This window comes from Lampetra planeri, chromosome 47 (genome assembly GCF_965212315.1).
Source record: "Lampetra planeri chromosome 47, kcLamPlan1.2.h2, whole genome shotgun sequence".
Taxonomy (NCBI): Eukaryota; Metazoa; Chordata; class Hyperoartia; order Petromyzontiformes; family Petromyzontidae; genus Lampetra; species Lampetra planeri.
This window is the reverse complement of record NC_136153.1, coordinates 6,806,431-6,831,311: the sequence shown is the minus strand read 5'-3', so window position 1 is coordinate 6,831,311 and position 24,881 is coordinate 6,806,431. Positions and strand designations below refer to the sequence as shown.

At 46.3% G+C, this 24,881-nt stretch overlaps 1 protein-coding gene across 3 annotated transcripts; it reads left to right on the top strand.

Annotated features, from left to right (window-relative positions):
• The first annotated feature begins 260 nt into the window (after window positions 1–260).
• Window positions 261–23,148, top strand: LOC144733556 (nephrocan-like). Of its 3 annotated transcripts, none has more exons than XM_078615542.1 (4): window positions 261–599; window positions 10,228–10,531; window positions 14,761–15,671; window positions 20,740–23,148. In XM_078615542.1, the coding sequence occupies exons 2-4, from the start codon at window positions 10,274–10,276 to the stop codon at window positions 21,197–21,199; spliced, it is 1,629 nt and encodes a 542-aa protein (XP_078471668.1). In that variant the 5' UTR covers window positions 261–599; window positions 10,228–10,273; the 3' UTR covers window positions 21,200–23,148. The 3 variants fall into 3 exon arrangements, with proteins under 3 accessions (XP_078471668.1, XP_078471667.1, XP_078471666.1); XM_078615541.1 differs by having other exon boundaries at window positions 10,195–10,531; XM_078615540.1 differs by having other exon boundaries at window positions 267–599; window positions 10,231–10,531.
• Window positions 23,149–24,881: the final 1,733 nt, after the last annotated feature.

Sequence of the window (24,881 nt, the reverse complement as noted above, 5' to 3'; positions counted from 1 at the left end):
CACCAATTCTAGATTTGAAAATTTCGTGACTGCAAGGATTCATACTCTTAGTTCTTTCGGTAAAGTCACGTAGGTAAAAAATGAAATAAAAATTTATAAAAATAAAAAACAATAAAATCACGACGTTTTGGAGGCAACACATCTCTTGATACAGATATTTTGCTGTGACAGTTTCACCTGAAGACGGAAGCTTGTGTTGCCTCCGAAACGTCGTGATTTTATTGTTTTATTTTTATCAATTTTTATTTCATTTTTTACCTACGTGACTTTACCGAAAGAACTAAGGTGCACCAACCCGAACTCCCACCACACACGCACACGCGCACATACACACAGTTGGCAAACACCCGTAACATACACGCGCACACACCCACAGCAAACACGTGCACACATCACCTCGCATCACACACACACGCACACACGAACACACCTCCAGACCTTGGCAAATAATTGCGCAGCGGCACTTACATATAAGGGCAAATATCTGGAAGCGCTCTTTTGTGTTATAATTGAGCGGGCGGCTGCATATAAACTTCCCATCGTGGCCAAAGTCTTGGATTTAGTGGAGGGAAACTCGTCGTCTGCGAGTTATTTGCAAGGTATGTTGTGTGTGTGTGCGTTCGTGGGGAGCGGTGGCGGAGCGGTTAGCGCGCTGCCCTGCAAACCCAGCGATCCGAGTTCGATTCCCGCTCACGGCCAACACCGGTGGCGGTTATCTGAACCGGTCCCGGGCCTCCCCTAGGTCGACTCAGCCTCAAATTAGTAGCTTGTGCGTTGTGTGTAGAACTTCGCCACTGGGGAGATAAAGGCGACCGGGCGTGGTGCTGGCCACCCACCCCCTCGTGGTGCCGTGCCGGCCTTCATAAGGTGCTACTCGCTAACAGCACTTGCCCCAACAGTCTGTTATATGCTATACGGGGGATCTTTGTTTTGTGTTTACTACAAACGAAGCGGTGGTTCGCCAAGCACAAGATGTGATAGTCACGACATTTTCGTAAATGTCAATACAGTGCGTCACAGGAGAGTCTGACCTTAACTCTAACGCTGTTCTTTTTTTCCCCGTTAACGAAGCTTCAAATTTGTGTCAGATATCACGAGATGCGCTGCCGAGGTTGATGTCTACAAAATTAACACGTGCTTCTCTGGGTTGTGTCCACATGTTAATCTGTCACGATAATCTGTCACGATTATTATTCTAATGTGCTGGGTACACATTTTTTTCACGTTATGACTTAAAATGTTGGCAGCTTAAGTACACTGCCGAAATAAATATAATTTGTTTTAACAAAAATAATAGACTTCCGATTCGTCGTGTGAAGAAGGTGAACTCAGAGTTTTGTTCATGAGACCACGAGGGCGGTCCGGGGTCCGATGTTTTCCAAAACCACTGGTTTCAGCAGAATACTCTGCAAACTTTGCTTTTTCCTCGGAATATATTATTTCAGAACACTCATACGTGGAATAGTCTCGTTATTTTATATTTTGTTTACTTGATACGGCGACACAAACCCTCATGCATTTTTTTTGTTTTCTAAGTTACCGCGCGACAAATTGAATTCCAATAATTGAGAGTTTGTGTGCAAACTGGGTTAATCTCTTAATGACGTGCAGCTCTTGAAATTGGGTTGACTCTCGAAGCATTAGGGGATTAACAATAATCATCGACTTAATTTAATATCCAGTAGAGGGAATCACACTTAAGCAATTGTAACCTTTGGAAAGGAGATTTTGGATACGAAGCAATCCCAAAACAGTCTTATGAACTGGCCGTTTGAGCCTCACACGTTGATATTAATCTTGCACGAAATGTGCTTAGTTTAATATCATACTCATGATATTCTACTAATTCACTGCGGATGTCGTCAGGAGGTCGATTGCGTGCAGGATCTGTCATGGTGATTCCCAGGCACCCGATGTGTTAATCGATGCGTATATGCACTACGAGTGGTTATAATTAATTGGGTTGACTCTCGAAGCATTAGGGGATTAACAATAATCATCGACTTAATTTAATATCCAGTAGAGGGAATCACACTTAAGCAATTGTAACCTTTGGAAAGGAGATTTTGGATACGAAGCAATCCCAAAACAGTCTTATGAACTGGCCGTTTGAGCCTCACACGTTGATATTAATCTTGCACGAAATGTGCTTAGTTTAATATCATACTCATGATATTCTACTAATTCACTGCGGATGTCGTCAGGAGGTCGATTGCGTGCAGGATCTGTCATGGTGATTCCCAGGCACCCGATGTGTTAATCGATGCGTATATGCACTACGAGTGGTTATAATTAATTGGGTTGACTCTCGAAGCATTAGGGGATTAACAATAATCATCGACTTAATTTAATATCCAGTAGAGGGAATCACACTTAAGCAATTGTAACCTTTGGAAAGGAGATTTTGGATACGAAGCAATCCCAAAACAGTCTTATGAACTGGCCGTTTGAGCCTCACACGTTGATATTAATCTTGCACGAAATGTGCTTAGTTTAATATCATACTCATGATATTCTACTAATTCACTGCGGATGTCGTCAGGAGGTCGATTGCGTGCAGGATCTGTCATGGTGATTCCCAGGCACCCGATGTGTTAATCGATGCGTATATACACTACGAGTGGTTATAATTACAAATATTAATAACAAAAGTTAAGCTATGTTTTGCCCTTCATTGTGATGTATCACAGTCCCCACGTGCCACTATATATCTGGTGACATCTGACACTTATTCATATAGATAGTTACAAAAAATGTTATTGTCGATTTAAAAAAACGCACAGTTGTGGGTCATGGGAGATATTTGACCATACTTCACCATTCTGAACAATGCGGGTTGATAAGGAGAGTGCACAGGATCGGTTTAAATATCACTCGCCCAGGCTGATTGTCAGTGGTGGGCAGGAATCAAACTGCAGCTCGGCAGATTCGTAGCGCATTAGGTATGCAAACCGTGGCACTGCTGTTCGCCCCCTGCAAAAAGTAGCTAACACCAGATTATATTGTATTCACATTGTGTGCGCGCGTGTGTGTATATATGTATCATACATATTCAATTACTGCCGCTTCAGGCAAAACGAAACATGTAAATTCAATAGAAGATGCAAACATCAATCTTCTGAAATGGTGCGGAATATATTCATGTTTAACATCAGCGAGAGCTGTGGGCAAAAACGACCACCGCAATTACATTTACGTGTTAATGAAATGTAATTGGAGATTTATACGTACACTAACAGGGTAGATAACGACCTATCGGCCAAACGAGATTATTTCCTTTTCGTGACTTTAAACAACCACTGCGGTATGTAATTTCATTGACATGTTCTTCAGTGTATATATCACTAAAGCAGGGCATTGAAGTATATTCTTAGGTTTTTTCGGTAAAGTCACGTAGGTAAAACATCAAAATTAATGAAAATAAAATAACATAAAACAAAAATCACGACGTTTCGGAGGCAACACAAGTCTCTGTCACAGCCGAATTAGCTGCATGCAGCTAATTCGGCTGTGACGGTCCCACCTGATGACGGAGACTTGTGTTGCCTCCGAAACGTCGTGATTTTTGTTTTATTTTATTTTCATTAATTTTGATGTTTTACCTACGTGACTTTACCGAAAAAACCTAAGAATATGATTCCTTGCAGTCACGAAAGCTTCAAATCTAGGGCATTGAAGGTTAATTTAAAACTAGCTTATGTTTTTTTTTAATCATCCACATACTGCGTCTATTCTCAACATCAACCATTAACACATTATACTGTTAATATTCAGACACGTATTTTTTACTATGTGGTTGCAAATGTTATTTTTTCCAAAAGTATAATTACGTGACAATTTTTTGACATATAAAATACATCATTACACTGCTCGTGTTGCGTTTAACGCCTTTCTATTCATTCAAATCACGACGTCTCAGATTTCCCTTGCAAAAGTGGCAATGCTGTTTAATGCGTTTCAAAACAGGTGATTTGACCTCCTGGTTAAATAAAATACACTGATTCGGGGGGTGTGCATGCACCTCCAGGCAGGCAGTTGGGTTCGCCAACGTTACACAATACACATTCAACGATTCACAATAAAGGGATTTTTAAAATAGACTTTTGTATCATAGTATAAAAAGGGCTTTTTCAGTTCACATGTGGTTGGAACCGTTGGACCAAACGTTGGCTGAACGTTCCATGTTAACTGGGTTACTGTGAATGGATGATGTTTGCCACATGCATACGGTATGTACTGTATGTAAAAAAAAACACAGTTAAGAGAGAAAGCGTGTTTATCCCAGTAAAAATAATAGTGTAGTACATCATCCTATTGGCTTTCTGTTGATGCAGGAAAACTCTCCGACACGCTTTGCGTGTCTGGGTGTCATCAGCAGTCATGTACGTGAAAGTAAATGGCACCGTGAGCAAATGTTGAAGACAGAGCGCTTCCCTTCAACTGTTGGAGCCTGTTCAGCACCGAAGTTCAACATACACGCAAAACAGAAAAACAACTGTACAAAAACTCACTATACGTTGACGCGAAAGAAAAATAGTAGCAATAGTTTACAGACTCACACAGAGACAAACAGAGAGAGACACACACATCGTGAGTTTCTCTCTCTGCTTGTGTGTCTGCCTGTGTGTCTCCGTGTCTGTGTTTTGTCTCTCTCTCAAATTTTGCAATCTTTGGAAGAACGTAATCAACCAGGTAGGGTGTTGACTTGTGTTGGCCGACTCTCTGTGTTGTATTGCATTCTATTTCCAAGTTTACTGTTTGTTTTCTCATTCATTTGTAACCTGATGATGGTTGCTTGTGTTGCAATCGAAACGTCGTATGCTATTATTATTTAATTTATTTATTTTCTACGTGACTTTACCGAAAGAACCAAAGAGTAATTCCTGCAGTCATGAAAGCTTCGAACCTGTTGGATGAAGGCCTCCTCACGCGATCTAGATCGTGGTTGTCGTTTCACTATACGTTTACCATTTTGGTCAGGATTGGTTGGTGAAAGGGGTGATCAGGACCATTTCAGGCGAACCGGGTTCGATTCCCGCTCACGGCCAACACCCAGTGACGATTATCTGCAACGGTCCTGGGCCTCCACTAGGTCGACTCAGCCTCAAATGAGTACCTGTTGCAGTGTGTAAACATCGCCACCGGGGAGACAAAGGCGGTCGGGCGTGGTGCTGGCCACCCATCCCCTCCGTGTACCGTTCCGGCCTTCATCGGTGTTCGCTAACAGCACTTGCCCCTAAAGTCTGTTGAGCCTATACGGGGGACCTTTGTCTTTGTGTGTGTGTGTGTCCGGGCATAGCCTGGTCGCGCTTCACGGATGAAAGGGTCAACGCTTTTGACGTCTCGGGCCCTGCACGAAATGGTCTTAATGGCAGGGTGAGGCGCGGCGTGGCCCCCATGCCGTGCTCATTAGGGACTGATTAGGAGGGAGGCACCCGGGGTCACTGCGTACTAATGCACGGACGCAACCTGCTCATGAACACACGCCCTCATCGGGACGTACGTACGTTGAACTTTTTTCTCACCGTATATAGCCAACCGTGCTAATCGGAGGTGCGGGGGAGGAGGGGAGGGGTAACAGACAGAACGCAAAATGCACTTCTAAAGAAATGAGTTTCTTGATCTCGATTTAAAAGTGCATAGCTCCCAGTGGCTTTCTAATATCGAAAGGAAGAGCGTTCCAGACGGCCGCCACGGTGAGGATGAGCGGAGTTCGCGTGAGGGTTTATGCTCCTTGACGAGATCTTTGCCACGCCAAGCATACAATTGTTTTTATTTATTTCAAATACAATTTGAAGCATCTTTATTACTCCACAACGAGTTGAGGTCCTCACCATGCCGTGTTGGTTGTGGGTATTGTTGAACCACCATTGTGAATTTGGGGCGGTGAAGGTGAGGGCACACCACGGCTGGTTTAGATATGACACGAGGTCTTGGCTGCCGTTCTTTGCGCGAGACGCTCTAAAGTCTAAATTAACCATGTCACTGGCCACTGATGTTTACCGTATCTGTAAAGAAGCTTGGGTCACCCGCTTCACCCCATATATATAGACACACATATTTTGTGAAGGTTGGACAGCTAGCGTACGCTGGATTTGCAAGGCTATAGAATTGCAATTGTTGTGCACGTGTGTTATCGGTTTCAGTGTCAGTATCTGAGCGTGATAAAAACTAACAAAAATATCTTTATTTTTACATTAAGGAAATGTGTGCAAATAGACAAATGGCATATATTTTATATTAAATGTCAGAATTTAACGTCAGAATAACCACGCGCTGTCAGCAGAAATGTAGTGATTCGGTGATTCCCCAAGTGAGCAATTAAAATATATTCTTATGCCACTATATATACGTAAAAGTTGTGCGTAAGAATCAACTATTTAGAATGTATGCAAATGATATGCTGATGTTACTCTCAGGCTAATGGAGATAGACAGAACAAACGAGACTTAGCATTCGAGATGAACAATCCAAGAGAGAGGCAAAAAAATACAGTATTTGAATAAAACCATGACCCTGAATTGTGACCAGGAATCGTGACAGCTTAATTATGGCAGAAGTCAATAGAGTACTAGTTAAATGGTCGTCTGTCACAGGATAGTGATGCAAAGCTCACATATGCATAAACAAAGGCTTACGTGTTCACATAGTTGCAGTTTCACAGCTATTGCCAGTGTCATCCAGGTTAGTCCCTTAACAGGCTCATGTCATGAGCATTTAGCAAGAGGCTTTATGTATTTTCGTCTTCTTGAGTGTTCTACCTAAAGACAGGTTCTTGGACCGAGTCTTCTGAATACAATTAATTGTTTTTAATTCAGTATTTTTTTGGGTGCAAAACAAGATCGGCCTGGGTTCCATTCCCAACTCGGGTTTGTTGAGCGTGTATGTTCTCCCCCTGTACTGCATGGGTTTCCAATGTGTTATCTGGTTTCCTCTCCAAGATAAAACACATACAATGTAACCGGTATTGGCCAAACACCCCAATGCTGATGAAATTACCAGTAAATTACTCAATTGGGCTTACACAAAGCAACATTTCCCTCTAAAACTTGGCAGGACCCTCCTGAAAAAAAAATACAGTCTTGAGGCTTTCCTGCGTAATGATGTTCGGTGCCGTTAAGTTGACCATGAAGTGAAAATTGCATTTTTTTCTTTTACGTTTCACTCGCGTGAGTTGTCAAAGTTCACTTGTCAACACTGCTCCAATTCTGCAATATTTTCCGTCCCAACCGTTGCTGACGTGTTGAAGATTAAGTGGAGCTTATGCAATTTTAAAAAAAAGATTGTGAAGTCAGATGAAAGAAACAAACCTTTAGGATAGCGTCGTGTAAACTAACATTTTTGAGCTGATTGCAGAAATCAGTCCTGTGAATACAGTACTCTATGGAGCAGTGGTTGCAGGACGTTTCCAGACAGTGGGTGATCATGTAGGGTAGTGCTCTACAGTGAAGGCAGTTTGTTGAGAGATTCACATATAAATACTAGGCATTGTCTGTTTGGTGAGTTTGGATGTTGACCTTCTTGTCCAACATGCGTAGTAACCGCGAAAATCGGAGATGCGGGGTTCAGGGGTATTTCACAGATATATTTAAATTGGACATCTCAGATATGCGATAACTTTTTTTTAAACCTTTTATTTTATTTACTACCCTTTATCAATTCACTTCTGGATGGAGGCCTCGCCGTGTCTCTCGGTTACGACGGCTGTTTGAATTTACATCAACACACTTGGTCATTGCGGGCTGGTGAAGCGGGGTAGTAGGTCCGTGCGGGTCCGGTTTCAGACATCACTTTGCCACTGGGCTCGGAATCAAGCTCAAGTCGCTGGGTTCAGGGTGCGGTGGTGGCAACCACTTCGCCACAGTTCCCACCGGAAGAAACACGTGACAGGAATCCACATTTGATCCTTGTGGCGGTACCCCGGGGTACCAAATAATACTAAATGGCCGAGGCAATTAAATGTTTTATTTCTGGGACACTTTTTTCTCCCAGGGGTGTACTTAACTGCGCGACTGGGGTACCAATCATTCTGAAATCAGTGCTACTCCGCGATGTTTAAACGCAGCGAGGACGATTGCGCTGAGACCATGAGCGCTCGCACGGTCGTATGCATCGTAGTGGTGCATCGTGTACAGCTCGTCGAGATGAGTCGATTGCCGCATCGCCGACCATCAACAGAGTAACAGTGACTGCATCACGGACATCATGCGAGAGCCGGGGTACTATGGTACCCCGGGGAACCGCCATAAGGTGAATTTAATAACATTCACTGCCAGATAAACATGATCGCATCCATTGATTCCTGTGAGACTGGAACACATTTTCGGTGGTTTGTGATGCCTTAATAAGAGGATCGTATACAAACAATATTGCTGATTTTTATTTAAATCAGATATACGTATTGCTGTTTTTTTAGGACTCTCTTCAGATAGCCAATTTTGAAAGATCAGCACAAGCACTGGAATTTATAAGTGTATGTAGGGAGAGGGTTGTTCGGCATAAGACAAACGGCAACCGCAGGCCATGATAGCCTTACTATACTGAATAGGGAGGAAACCAGCATTGTTGTCTTAGCTCAACCTAAAAGGCCACCTCTCCGTGTTATTGGGCTAGCGGCCAGCATCGGCTGAGTGCAGGACGTGTTGAGCACTCCGTGCTGTCTTTGAGCCCCGCCCCCCTCCCTCCCGATACGTTTCCATTCATTGGCTACCACATTCTGATGAGCCCCCCCCCCTCTCCTCTCCCCTTCAACTTGCTTATGAGGGATTACATCTTGAATCATTGCCTCACTTGATGCAGCTAATTCGGCTGTGACGGTCCCACCTGATGACGGAGACTTGTGTTGCCTCCGAAACGTCGTGATTTTAGTTTTATTTTATTTTATTTTCATTAATTTTGATGTTTTACCTACGTGACTTTACCGAAAAAACCTAAGAATATGAAGGCACGTTCAACATACACGGTGCTGTCACCTTGGTGTGCAATGCACGCTGGGACCTTTTTGTGTGTGTTACAGTCTCCATATCCACTTTCTGCTACGCACAGTAGTGCATGTCGTACTGTACTATGATCCAACACGTGCCCCGGCTTCACCAACCCACGCTACTCAGCGTGGTGAAGTTTGGTGAAATGACTCCCACAACTTTCACGGCACGGGCAAGCCCTCACCCAACAGCGTGTTGACAAATTGGCTCTCTCAACATTTGCACTCATCTTCTTGGTTCTTTCGGTAAAGTCACATAGAAGGGAAATAATAAAATAATAAAAATGAAGCATAATAAAATAATTCTCACGACGTTTCGGCCACAACGCAAGCAGCCGTCCTCAGGTGAAGAACTTTCTTTACCGAAAGAACCAAGAAGATGAATCCCTGCAGTCACGAAAGCTTTAAATCGAAATATAACTGGGTTTGGTCAATAATGGAGATTATCTCAACACGGTAACTCACGTAGAAGGGAAATAATAAAATAATAAAAAATAAAACATAATAAAATACAACATAATAAAATACAAAAATACAATTGTATTTTATTATATTTTAGTTTTATTATTTATTATTTCCCTTCTACGTGACTTTACCAAAAGAACCAAGAAGATGAATCCCTGCAGTCACGAAAAGCTTTGAATCGAAATTTGCACTCATAATTACGGGCCGTTACGTTTTCGGGGTTGTTGCTGTACAGCTGTCCGATGTGGGTTTTTCGGGTCGGCGCATTGCCCGACGTTTCGCTCCGCGTGTCGGAAGACTTCACCAGAAACGGCATCGCTCTCGTGCCGTTGACGTGAGCCGTGGCTGTGAATGAACCTTCGATCGCCTGGCTCACAGTCAAGAGTTGCGAAGAGCTGGCGTGGACATTGATGACATCAACAAGCGAACGATATTGTCTCCTTCATATGGATATCTCTCCAAAAAAACAAAAATTTTTAAACAACCCATCGGCCCAACAGCATTCTGGGAGTGCACCATTTCAGCAGCATTGAGTCAGTACAAGCAAACTCTGGCTCGAATTCAAACGCATAATGGCTCATGAGCAGAGTCAGGCTTGGTCGAATCAATCTGCTTAAAGTGTCAGATGTTACAAGATATGGGTCCTAGTTCGACTGGACATGTGTGAACAAGAGCTCTGTGTCTCATCGGATTCCTCCAGGATGAATCAATATCCATGTATGACACGCGCGATTTTTCCCCGATAGGGCTGAACAAACTGGGTCACCTGTGCGTGCGAGGAGCGAGTGAACCCCAGGTGGACTGAGCGAACGCGGACTGCTCGCCATGCGAGCGACGTGCACGCACCCAGAGCATCGCGCTCTGCTCCCGAAGCTGCTCCCGAAGCTGCTGATGCTGCTGCTGGTGGTGGCGGTGGCTCCGTGTGGGGCGAGCGCAGTGGAGGGATGCGCTCGAGGCTGTGCGTGCGAGGCGGGCGAGGCGGGCGTCAGCGCTCGGTGCTTCCGACTGAGCAGCGTCCCGAGCGAGCTGCCCGCTGGCGTGCGGCGCCTCGAGTTGCAGCACAACAGCTTCCGTCGCTTGCAGGCAAGGAGCGGGGTGGACGGGTGGAGGGGGGGGGGTGTCTCCGATGGTGTTCTCCAGCAGTGCCTTGCAGGTGCCGGTAAATTCTGCTGCTGGTGTTAACACCCCCTCCAATACCGTCATTAATACCAAAGGCTCCGGCATTACCGGCATCACCGTTAACCACTAACAAGAACAGCGTTAGTAGCAGCAGATGTTGCAGCGTTTGCACACGCAACAATGTCAGCACTATCATTAACACGGCCGCTTCTAGCAGCATCATCATCATCATTGACACGGTTAACCACTAACTCTATAACAGGAGCATCGTTCACACACCCACCAGTGCCATTAACGTTATTAATACCACTGGACACTTGCATTAACACCATCGTCATCCTTAAAAATTCCTCCAGCACCATTATTCACTCATCATAATGAAAACCTCTTATCATTAATGTGCCCCAGCAGAACCCGCTCTGACCAGTGTGGTGAAGGATGGTCAAACAGCCACTACGACCAAAAGGCACACCTGTCAACCCCTTATCAGTGCCCTACCTTAGGGACCGTCCATAAATGACGTCACGCACCTAGGGGGAGGGGGGGGGGGTCAGACATTTGTGACGATGTGTGACGAGGGGGGGATTTGAGAAATGTGACGTCACATCAAAATGCGCAACTTAATTAAATAGACATTTTAATAAATGTTTTCTCCTACAACATCAGAGTGCAGCACCACATTAAATACGCACTACAATGGCAATAGTTTAAAGCGATTTGAATCATGTTTTATATTTTTTGTGGGGGGGGGGGGGGCAGAGCTTTGTGACGTCATATTTGAGGGGGGGGTCTGACTTTTTGTGACGCCGTGTGACGAGGGGGGGGGGGGGGGTCAAAAATCGTCCAAAATCGCGTGACGTCAATTATGGACGGCCCCTTATTACAGACCAATTCAGATCTTATTGGTCACGCCGTGCCCGTATAAATCTCAACGTTCATCCTACCAAGTCCCATCACCAGGGAGAAACACAAACGAACAGACACTTTTGTTGTTGTCTGTCTTGAAACGGCTGTACGCCGTACTGACCTGAAAACTCAATTTGCCTGTACAAGAATACGAGGTAAACCGTATGGGTTGACAGGTGTGAAAATGAGCGGCGAAGTTTTTATATCCGGCAGAAATGTTTCCATCTCTGAGGTAAAAAAAACAAACTAACATCTGAGACATCATGGAAGGCTATTTCACTACACCAGTGATAACGGCACGTAACTGCATGACCTTCAGTGGTGTACTTTTACACAACCGACAAAACGAGGCCATTTAATAATGTCCCGGAAAGATTTTAAGGACAGCAGCTGAGAGGATTGCCCTGGGAACAACTGAACAGGCGACGACCCGTGAATTGATTTAACTCCACGAGCAGCGCCGCCAAACATCTGCGCCATCAGCCAACGCCATTAGCAGTGCCCTCTTGACAAACACCCACAATGGGTTCTAGATTTGAAGCTTTCGTGACTTCAAGGATTCATACTCTTAGTTCTTTCGGTAAAGTCACGTAGGTAAAAAATTAAATAAAAATTAATAAAAATGAAATAAAAATCACGACGTTTCGGAGGCAACACAAGTCTCCGTCATCAGGTGGGACCGTCACAGCTAGATTTACTGTATCACTTGATGACGGAGACTTGTGTTGCCTCCGAAACGTCGTGATGTTTATTTTATTTTATTAATTTTTATTTCATTTTTTACCTACGTGACTTTACCGAAATAACCCACAATGGGACTTCTTCCTGGCCATTATCACGACGGTAATTATCAGCTTTATTAGGTTGGGAAGGGGTCAAGGAGGGTAACCCCGCACACGAGCATCCTTCGTTAGCGGCTGATTGGTTCGTTAATGAAGACACAGAACCACAGGATGCAAGCACCTGGGTGCTGCTGACAATGTGAGCGGAGACGCTGTCAAGACGCATTCGTGCAGCGGCTGATTGATTTGTCCTTTGACTTGTTTTGCTCGGGACCGCCGGCAAACAATCGCTCACCCCCCGCTCACCCCCGTCATTGCGCAAGCGATTGGTGGGGCCGCCCAGGTGCAGGATGTTTACTGTGGAGCATTCCCTTCTACGGTCAGGGTGGGGGAGTGCAGAGCAGGGTGGGTCATGCGAGGTCACAGGGACCCCAGCCCAGCCCCCCCTTCTTCACCCACCTCTGCCCTGACACGACGAGCCAGCGACGTCCATTCTTTCGTCCGTGCCACTGAATTGTGACCGATTAGGTCTCGTTGGCCCCGCGTTCATTTGCAACACGTTTGAACGACGATGCGTGCTCGCGCTAACGACAGCTCATCATCGACCGGACCGTGTCTCCCCCCCACCCAATCCTTTTGCGCGTGCATCGATCGCCTTGTGTTTATACGGTTGTTGAACACGTGGTGTCGCCTCCCTTGTTAATCCGGCCGTTGACAACGGCCCGCTCGAAAATTGCCCCAGTGGGTTTCCAAGCAGAGGGTTTCTGCAAAGGCATTGTGAGCAAAGTTGGTTTCATCTCGTGTCACCTCATCTTAGTGTTTTAATCAAGAGTGCTGCATGTTGCTGACCGCGTTGTGTTTTGGGGACCTTGGGTTGATTGCATGCCAGCGTGTTTCTGTTTTTAATCTGTGACGGTGTTGAATGATTGCCAGGTAAGGATAAGGATTCTCACTTGAATGTCACAGTATTTCAAGAGCTTCATACACATATAACCCACCCTCTTCGCCCAACAATTACAAAAATGTATAATTTCACTAGGACAAAGGGAAAAGAGAGAGGTAAAAAATATAAAACGGGAATAAAATATATCACGGGCATTGCAGAGAGATAAACGATGACCCACACAGAAACGCCGCGACAATCACCAAAAAGCCATGCCCCAGCAAGTCTCTAAACAAAATGAGAAAGTCCGGCATGACAGAACAACAAGTATAACCCGTAAAAACAAAGTTTTTCACTATAAATCCTTTATATGCGTGGCGGCTAGAGTCCTCTCGTCCTCTGGCTTGAGATGGCTGCCACCTATGGGTCAGATGATTGCATTGCACCATTAAGCAATAGGTAATTAAATATAATATTTTTGTCTTAAAAAGTGTAAAATTTTGGAAAAATTTTTTCACGAACATTAATTGTCACGTACAACGAGTCTGTGTGGAAAATGTCAGCTCGATTGTATCCCTGGAAGTGGGTTAAAAAACGACCGAAAGATTTGCACGGTTGTAAGTAAGCAAGCGAACTTAATATAAAGGATTTAAAAAATGGCTGATCCAGTCCATCATCCAGGCACCTCACGAAATCACCACCATCAACCTTCACCAAGCACCAACCCAGCACAGACGTAATGCAGTTTAACACATAGTAGACTTTCGCTACCAATATCATCCATAATAGAGGTTTTTGGGTTAGATCACGTAAATATATAAATGTGTCGTTAAAACCCGCCACCACCCGACACAACCAACTAGTAAGGGTTGTCACGTAAACAGAACATGCCAATTCGTCACTAGTACAGCACTAACCGGTTGTGTGTTGGAGAGCCAAGCCCAAACATTTACAATCTGAGTACGACGTTTCGCCAGTAATTACAACTAGCGTCATCAGGCGACAGCCAGATGAAGTAATGTAGTCACGACAGGCAACCGGCCGCTAGAGATCCCACGCTGAAAGACTAACGGGGGCACATCTGTGGGTCAGGAAGCCAGGCGTGGGGCCAGGAGACAGTGTGGAGACCAGGTCAGAGATTGGGCAAAACAAAAAGCTCTCTAATATGCCGTGTCCTTTCTCGAACACGTCCGCTATCATATTTTCACCCGCGAAATTTCCCATTCCGGAACGTATCCCTCGCGAATAACGAGGAATGGCTGTATATCCCCTGTGAGGGCGTGTATACGAGTAGGTTGACCCCAGTGCCTCCCTACAAATCGGCTCCTAATGAGCACGGCATGGGGGCTTTGCCGTTCCTTGCCTGCCCATTATGGCCATGTTGTGAGAGCTCGCTCGCAGGATCGCGAGAGATGGCAGCGGCTTCATCGACCATGGCTCATGACGACGACGATGATGGGGAATTATTTATGCTATTGCTGTAAAAACAGCAGTATTCTTTGCCCGTCTTTCTCCCGTTTATCTCCCCCGTCTTTCTCCCCCGTCTTTCTCACCTGTCCATCTGCCCTGTTCCATCTCCCCCGTCTTTCTCCCCTTGCCGTTCATCTCCCCTGCGCACACAGCCGTCCGACTTCCGCTCGTCTCCCACACTCGAGTCGCTCTTCCTGTCGTCGTGCGGCATCGAGCTGGTGGAGGACGGCGCCTTCTTGCCGCTGCGCTCGCTGCGCACGCTCGACCTCGCCGGCAACCGCCTGCAGGCCGTGCCGCGCCGGCTCCCGCCGGGCCTCGACACGCTGCGCCTGCACGACAACCGCATCGACGGGGTGCGGCCGCCCGATCTCGCGGGCCTGCGCTCCCTGCGAGTGCTCGAGCTGCACGGAAACCGCATCGGCGCGCTCGACCCGGCCGCGTTCGCGCCGCTCGCGAGCCTCGCCTCGCTGCGCCTCGACGGCAACGCCATCGAGGCGCTCGGCTCGACGGCGCTGCCCCTGCTCAGGCTCGTCGCGCTGAAGCTCGACGGGAACCGGCTGGCGTCGCTGCCGGCGACGTTCTTCGGCGCGGCGCGGAGCCTCCGCTCCGTCGGCCTCGCGCACAACCGGCTGCGCAGGTTCCCCGCCGGCTTGCCGGCGAGCGCCGAGACGCTGGCGCTGGAGGGCAACCAGATCCGGGCGATCCGTCGCGCCGACGTCGCGCACCTCGTCCGCCTCCGGGAGCTGAGCGTCGGCGAGAACCGGCTGTCGTCCATCGAGGACGGATCGTTCTCGGAGCTGCGCGCCCTCGTGTCGCTGGAGCTGCCGAGGAACCAGCTGCGCGCGCTGCCCGCGGGGCTGCCCCCGCAGCTGCAGAAGCTCGACTTCCGCTACAACGCGGCGACGAGCGTGTCGCGCGCCGACCTGTCGGCGCTGTACGAGCTGCGGCACCTGCTGCTGGAGAACAACAACATCAGCGCGGTGGAGACGGACGCGCTCTACGGCTGCGGCAAGCTGTCGGACGTCGCCCTGGAGCAGAACCAGCTGACCTCCATTCCCGTCAGGTGACCCCAGCCTCGGCTGCCGACACCTCTGCCCGCGGATTGCGGATCCATGCGGTGCATCATCATCGTCATCGCCATCGTTATCATCAATTTATCATCATCAATCTACTGTGATCATCAGTCATCATTGTCAATAATCATTTTCAATTTATCATTATCAATCATCATCATCTTGAGAACATGCATTTACAGCTGTGGGCTGCAGTGAAATATTCTGCTGACATCAGCACTACTGCTGCTACCACTGGGAATTGATTTTGGGCGCGGTAATGACCAAATCACCGAGAAATGCACCCAATTTCATCAGATCTCAGAAGCTAAGCAGAGTTGAGACTGGAATGTGCTTGAATGGGTGACCACCATGCTCAGCATAGGGCAGTGAAATCAAAATCCAATATTGTATTTACCTTTATCCTCCAACGCCTACGATCCCTGCCTTCATCAACCCACACTGACCAACATGATAAAGTATGATCAAATATTTCCTGCCATCCACCCAGTGGGCAGGCGATCATCCAACAGTGGATGGACAAATTGAAGCTATAATGGACGTCCTAATGGGCACATCATACCCACGTATGGGATTAAGGATCGATACTGTTGGGGTAAGGGATGTAGTGAGGCTACAGGTTAATTGCAGTGCTATAATCTGTGGCAGTATTGTGCATTGCATGGCCAGTTGTGAATATAAACCCACAGCTAAAATAGTGAGACCAAAAATGCTTGTTTAGAAGAGACTATTCTTTGCATATTCCTTGCTGAAGGTTAAATATAATAATTATGGAAATTCACCTGGTTGCATGTGATAATTTATGAAGCAACAATTCTCTGAAATACATTTTCTCTAATTCTTATTTAGCCAAGTGAAATCCCACAAACATGAATGATTTCCTGTGACAAAAAAATATTGGGGGGAAAAAATGATGGCTATTTGTGTAATTGAGCTGAAAGTGATGTTTACATTTAGAACGTGAGATTTGGTACTGCGACAGCGTTCCCTGCTTTTTCGAATGCCATCTCGCGGATTTCTAACTGTAAACCAAATAGAAAAGTGGCCTTGGAGCAAAATAGTATGCCCCATGTGTTGTCATACAAGTTATGATTGGGGCCAGGGTCAAGATTTAGGGGTCGGTCATGTGGAAAGTGGCCAATAATTGGATGGCTTGAGAAAGCATGTTACGACCATTTAGCTCGCAGGCTATTAGTCACGAGGTTAGTATGCGCAGACGGTTAGTAGGCTGTAAAAAATTAACCCGTAAAAACAATGTTTTTCACTATAAATCCTTTATATGCGTGGCATCGGTTTTATTTTATTATTCATTTCTGTTTTTCTTGAGTAAGAGTTTCATTTTTATCACATTGGTATTTTAAATAAAATATGAAACAAAATTTTTTCCTAAAAAGTGGAAAATTTTGGAAAAAAAATTTCACGAAAATAAATTGTCACGCACAACGAGTCTGTGTGCAAAATGTCAGCTCGATTGGATCACGGGAAGTGGGTTAAAAAACGACCGAAAATTTGCACGGTCGTAAGCGCGCAAGCAAGCAAGTGAACTTAATATAAAGGATTTAAAAAGGTCAAGGTGCAGCACTGAAATTGCTTGATCACGCCGCTGTTGGTGGAAGGGCTTCCACAAAGGGCAACTTGGCTTACTCTACCATGATGGCCCCGATGTCCTGGAAGAGATGGGAGTATTCACATTTGTTTGTACGTACGTTGAACTTCCTTCACACCGTACGTAGCCAAACGTGCTAATTGGAGGTGCGGTGGAAGGACAACACTTTTACCCCATCACACGCTGCCTGCCGATTGGCTGTGGTGTACTCATTGATACTGCTGAGCAGATAAAGGCAGGCGGCAGTGGGGGAGGTGGGCGGTTGTGGCATTTAATAAACTCGGAACCTTTGTTTCGTGGCAGTGACCTCTGGACATCAAATTCGTAGGTTTTTTCGGTAAAGTCACGTAGGTAAAAAATTAAAATTAATAAAAGTAAAATAAAAATAAAATAAAAATCACGACGTTTCGGAGGCAACACAAGCTTCCGTCTTCAGGGGGAACCGTCACAGCACAATAGCTGTATCAAGTGATTACAGCAAATCTGGCTGTGACGATAGCTGTATCAAGTGCTGTGACGGTTCCACCTGAAGACGGAAGCTTGTGTTGCCTCCGAAACGTCGTGATTTTTTTAAGTGTTATTTTCATTTGACTTTTATTAATTTTAATTTTTTGCCTACGTGACTTTACCGAAAAAAAACCTAAGAATATGAATCCTTGCAGTCACGAAAGCTTCAAATCTAGAATCTGGACATCAAGTCCAGCGGGCTAGACCACCGCCCCACGGCAGCGTTGGCATTGCTGGAAAAACTCTGGTGCCATCAATTTGCCTGCTACGGGAAATCGATCACCCTGGAACAGCGCAGCAATAGTAGCGCGTGAATCAAATTGCGATGTGCATAGGTGTTTCAATAATGCATGACCACTGTTATGGCTCCTGTGATCAAATGGACTCACTTCACCGCCGTATGTGACGTATCCAATTACTATACGGCTTAACACAAATCAATTTGGCCCAAAGCTACAACGCTTAAAAAAGCTGTCTGTACCATTAGATTACAAGTGCGTTTTGCCAGCACTTCTAAGCCCATCAAGTCAACGAGGAATAAAAATTTACGCGTACGCGCGATGGATTCTGTAACGCTTTCCAACGTGCATCTGTCCTGGTGTTTTTTTATTTTAAATGAACAAAAATAATGAAGTCCACGTGCAATTATCACATTGGGTGCGTAGGTGTGTGCACGGTGTGCACCATCATCGCATTTGGCCAAGAAGACTTCCATCATTAGTTTTTTTTTCGCCAATGTTTTCAGTATAGCCCTTAAAATCAACTTGCCCGTTTTTTTTCCCAAAGCAAATCCCTAAATATCAAATCAACACGACGCTAAATATTTCATTCGCAAAGGATTATCTTTACGCGAGTTATCAGGAGCCCCTGTTGGAGATGGATCGAGCTAAGCGCTAAGGCATAAGCACTTTAAAAACTCGCCAAAGCGCTTTAATAGCTACCCCTTTTGCAGAAAAGAGAGTTGGGCAATGCATCAGAACTAGTTGTGGAAATTCCACATTCTCATGACGGGAGGAGTCTGTAAACACGTGACAACCGCCGTTTTTGTAGTGTATGTTGTTGTAACGTTCTTTCCCACCCCTACTGGACATCTGTGAGAAGGAGTTTATAGCTCATCGGATTCCTCCCGCAGTATGAATAAATAATTCTCATTTCCGATTCTGACTTCCCGCAAAGTGGTGCCTAATTTAACCACCTATGAGGTATGATGAGCCGGGTACACCCCTAACCCCCCTTCTGCATGCGTACCACACATTCTAACCATTGCACCGCCCAGCATCGAGTGAAAACGTAAAATAAATTTGCAACTGAAAATTCTAACAGTGTCTTTCTAGCACATGCATTCCGAGGATGCAAAGCACACAGCCTGTATGACCCCCCCGCCCCAAGCCGTAGTCTGTATTCATGAGACGCAAAGACTTATAGAGTGGACGTCGCTGCGCGGCCACATTATACTGTGCACGGGTGACATTACAGTCGCATCTTAGGAGTGTCGCAAGTGGTGCGCCCGATCATAACTTCAAAGTCTCTTTTGTTGATAATTGTTTTTTTACCCTTCTATCTGGCAACAAAACTGACACATTTTTTACAAGGAGTCATGTTTGCATAGACCAGAATACCTGCAATCATAATGCAAACAAAAAACATAACTCTGATAATGTGCACTGTCCTTGAAGTTGATTGGTCCACACCCGAGACAGCTTTCCTTAGAGCCTAGTCTCACATGGGTTGGACCAGATGACGCCAAAAGGCATCAACTTCAAGCACAGTGCACATTATCAGAGTTATGTTTTTTGTTTGCATTATGACTGCAGGTATTGTGGTCTATGCAAACATGACTCCTTGTAAAAAAAGGTGTCAGTTTTGTTGCCAGATAGAAGGGTAAAAAAACAATTTTCATATTTTTACTGGCAAATGAGGTTCCAATGGTGTCTCTTTTGTTGTTGTCACGAACAAAGCTCTCGGCTCACGTCAGCACTCTGGGGTTACGTGGTGGGCAGCAGAGGATAGCGCGGAAAAATCCACTGTTGTCCCGTACTTCTATGCTCCCACGTCTGTGCTGCCCGCCTTAAACCGTCACAGGCCAGCGTAGTGGTCAAATCACCCCCCCCCCCCCCCGCGATCTGCACAGCACAGAGAGGGATTGACAAAAGGGGCTGTATAATTACATATAAACTCATGACAGCCCACAACACACATCCACCAAGTTACCACTTTTTCCACTGCACAATCAAGCTGTGCTGGAGCCGGACTCAGGCAGCCCGGTGTGGCTCAAGAGGCACCAGATTATTTTTTTTTCCAATGCAGAACCCGAGGTGTGCTGCTGACATCACATTGCAATGTCAAAACAATGATCAATCGCACGCCCGAGCCTTGCTTGGGCATCGATCCAAATTCAGGACATCTGTGAAAGAAAGCTGCATAGCTCATCGGATTCCTGCAGTGGAAATAAATATTCCGATTCTTAGATTCAGGTGTCTTGCGAGTTCATTGTTTCTCGGTTCAGTTCTGGTGGACCACTTGTGTCGTGAGGGCTGCACGCCAGCTTAGCTCATCCGTGCCAGTGGCATGCCTGTCAACCCCTTATCGGTGCCTACCTTCTACCTTATTACAGACCAATTCAGACCTTATTGGTCACCCTGTGCCCTTATAAATCTCAACGTTCATCCTACAAAGTCCCATCACTAGGGAAAAACACAAATAGACACCGTTTTTTGTTCTTGTGTATTGTATGCCGTATGGACCTGAAAACTCAATTTCCCTGTACAATAATACGGAGTAAACCGCATGGGTTGACACGTAAGCAGTGGCAAATTGGGGGGGGGGGGGGGGTATAAGCGCTACGTTGTTTCTTGCGCCAACGCGCTTATAAACCCCGCTCCACCCCGACCGAATCGGTGACCGTCTCCTCTCGGGGCGCGCCGGACTTCACCCAACCCCCGCAGGCTGCCCGAGTCGGTGACCCGCCTTGACCTGAAGGGCAACTCCATCGCGAGCGTGCGCGCCTCGGAGCTCGCGCCGCTGCACCGCCTGCGCGTGCTCAACCTGCGCGACAACCGCCTCTCGACGCTGCCCGCCGCCGCACTCACGCCGGCACTCAACCTGCGGCGCGTCTACCTCGACGGCAACCCGTGGCGCTGCGACTGCGCTCTGGCCGAGACGCGTCGCGCCCTCGTGCGCCGCCGCCGCGCCGAGGTGCGCGCCGGCGTCTGCCGGTCCCCGCCGGCGCAGGCTGGACGCAGCTGGCTCGACAGGGCGGCGGTGGCGGGGGCGGCGGGGGCGGCACCCGGAGGGGCACCTGGTTGCGACGGCGGAGAGGAGGGCGGCGATGGGGAAGACGAGCTGTCGGCGGGGGCGCAAGACGGCGAGTACTACTACGACTACGACAACACGGACGAGTACTGAGGGGAAGCGCGGACACTCCGGGGGGGGGGGGGGTTCGCTACCTCGTCCTGTTTCGCGAGATCGTCCATCTATAGGAGGTGGCCATCTTGGGGAAAAGTCATCTTCTTGGTTCTTTCGGTAAAGTCACGTAGAAGGAAAGTAATAAAACAACAAAAATAAAACATGATTAAACATTTCTCACGACGTTTCGGCCACAACGCAAGCAGCCGTCCTCAGGTGAAGAACAGGTCTGTCGAGAAGACAGAGTCTGAATGACACACCCCAGGCTTGGAGCGTCTATTTAAGCTGTGACTTTACCGAAAGAACCAAGAAGATGAATCCCTGCAGTCACGAAAGCTTTAAATCGAAATTGGGGAAAAGTGTTAAGTCTTCCCGGGGCATTAAACATTTAACAATCGCGGTTTTTGTTGTATTCGTTGTGTGACAATACAACACTCAAGATTATCCGTTTCTGGTAATGTGAGACGTTCTTCTACCATTGATATTTCCCCGTTTTTTTTACCTAAGAGGTGGCAAACCTCGCGTCCAACACTCCTGTACGTACGGCGGTTATAGTCAGGGCATGATTCTAGCCATGGTCTTGTCCGAGGCGATGGCCTGGAAAATACTTCTGTGCCCAGGCAGAGCACATTCATCACAGCTCTGGCTGTGGCTACCCTACGGTCCGGTTTCTATGCCTACTCCAGTCAGTAGACCGGCGACCCGGAATGCACAGTGAGAAATTAAGCCCTGATAATTGGTTTTTACCCTTCTATCTGGCAACAAAACTGACACCTTTTTTTTACAAGGAGTCATGTTTGCATAGACCACAATACCTGCAGCCATAATGCAAACAAAAAACATAACTCTGATAATATATGCACTGTCCTTGAAGTTGATTGGTCCACACCCGAGACAGCTTTCCTTAGAGCCTAGTCTCACAAGGGTTGGACCAGATGACGCCAAAAGGCGCACAACTCAAATACAATGCACCATCAGAGTATGAGAGCTCGGGGTAAGCATTTACACCATTGGAACCTCATTTGCCAGTAAAAAAATATGATAATTGGTTTTTTACCCTTCTATCTGGCAACAAAACTGACACCTTATTATCAGAGTTATGTTTTTTTGTTTGCATTATGGCTGCGGGTATTGTGGTCTATGCAAACATGACTCCTTGTAAAAAAAGGTGTCAGTTTTGTTGCCAGATAGAAGGGTAAAAGAACAATTATCATATTTTTTACTGGCAAATGAGGTTCCAATGGTGTAAATTAAGCCCTGTTTATAGCGGTGGGCGCCTAAATATTGGGCAGTGTTCATTTTTTGGCCGACTTTATTGTGGGATCCAGAGGGTTTTTTTTCGTGTTAAAACACAAGGGGGCATACGACGCTTTGCTAGCATCTGAGGGCCATTGTTGCCAAAGTTATGAATAGTGAAACGTATGTGGATTGTTTTACAAATTAACACGGTGGGTACGCCGAATGTCAATGTGTAATCAAGCGGGGTGCCGGTAATTTAGCTCAATTGGTTGCTGGGTTGATAATGTGCCTGCTGGGCCAAATAATTATTTGTCTTGATAATTGTCTGCGGGTGACTGAGCGCTCATCTGCGGATCTCAGACCAAATGTGCTTATATATTGAAGGTAGTTAGTAATTTTACACACAAAGCATTAATGATATTTCTGCAGTATTTTCTACGGTTGTTTTGTTTATACTAATAAACTTACGTTTTTACGTTAGTTAAGGGCATGTAACTCATCGCAGATTAGTACATGTTTTATTTAGCCTTAGTTAAACAAAATATACGTAGTTATTTACCAATGCATACGTGAAGTACTTTGGTTGTTAGTGGTAAAGTTGACTTTGCCTTTTCGAAAATATCATTTGTAGAAGCATAATTGATCTTCCTACGATTTCTGTAAAGTTTGTATTTTTCATTAATAAAAGGAATCAAACGTAGAAAAAAAAAGTCTGTCTTTCAAACACCACCTGCGCTCTTGGTTTGCAACCAGGCTTCCTTTGTGCCATAAAACCCACGGTGTTTTAATCACACGGGGGAGGTCAAACCATTTGTGCTAATCTAAATTGTCAAAAGCCTGCCTGCATGTCTAATGAGCTGAACGATAGATAAGCGGTGTAAATTAAACAAAACGAGCCTTGCTTGTCACCCAGGAAACGCACGGCCGCTCCTGGGAGATAACTCCCCGTCTGACGTCCAAACAGCGAGAATATCGGCACTGGGCGCAGACGACGGATGGGTAATGCGGGCAGGTTGGCATCATGAGGGGCAGCAACAATAGAGCAAGCTCTGCCACAATCACAACAAACAGCTGTTGATGAGCAGTGTCAAGGAGCTGGGCTGCAATCAGCAGGAGTTAAACTGCTGCAGTAGTTCTAGATTTGAAGCTTTCGTGACTGCAAGGATTCATGTTCTTAGGTTTTGGGTAAAGTCACGTAGGTAAAAAATTTAAATTAATAAAAGTAAAATAAAAAAAATAAAAAAAATCACGACGTTTCGGATACAGCTATCGTGCTGTGACGGTTCCACCTGAAGACGTAAGCTTGTGTTGCCTCCGAAACGTCGTGATTTTTATTTTATTTTTTATTTTACTTTTATTAAAAAAAAATTTACCTACGTAACTTTACCGAAAAAAACCTAAGAATATGCTGAAGTAGTGTTTATTAAGGTTCCATTTGGACGATTTTTACGTGAAGAGTTGTCTGGCCGACACACCACTCACTGGCCACATGCGGGTGACTACAGAGCAGGTGTCGGTGAAGAGATATTACAGAGAGGGCTGCTGGGAAGACGGAACGTCTTTGGTCCAGCCAGGTCAAAACCAGAGGTCGCAAACGGGTTTTGATTCCTTACCCGTACCCGTACCCGGCCGCACCAGGGTCGCAAACGGGTACCCGTACCCGGCCGGGTATGGTTAGCCTTTTATCGGGTAGGGTACGGGTATCGGGTACCCGATTGCGACCTCTGGTCAGAACCAAACCGTGAAACCTTGGAGCCACGAGACATCTGAACCTGACTGTCGGGGTGAAGCACGGCCACAGACGGGGTTAACGATCTCGCCGTACATGTCGCGCCACATGCGTTCCTCGCATTTGACGCCAGCGATACGGCTCGGCTTCTGCAGAGGGAAAACAAACCCGGCGTCTCATCACGAGGTGCGCCGGGATGACCCTGGCGTGGTTGTGCAGCGAAAAAACGATAACGGGAGCCTTGCTCTGAACCAGTAAAAAAAAAAATCGCACTTTCACCGTGAATTTTTATTTGGCAAGGTTTAGACAGGGCAGCTGAAGCTGCATGTAGGTTGATACTATGACAAACCTGTTATTAATATCCACAATGGCTATACAAATATATACTGCACGTGTGTGTGTGTGTGTGTTTAGTGGCTCAAGGGGACTATAAATACATTATAACTTATTTACAAAAAGATCGTTGTCACATAGAGCCAGCCAATGTCATCCCACTTGAAATACATTTTGTGTAACGCTATGAGAGTCGTCCGAGATCCCTTTAATTCACGTCTCTGGAGAGCTGGGTATACACGCCGATGCTGAGAGGTGGATGGGTCGCTTGGCCCACTGGCACTACAGAGCCAGAGCCCTGAACCGGCACCACTGACATCCTGGGTTTGAATCTGGCTTTCAGCCATAGGCGGAGTTTGAATTTTCTATTCGGGGGGGGCG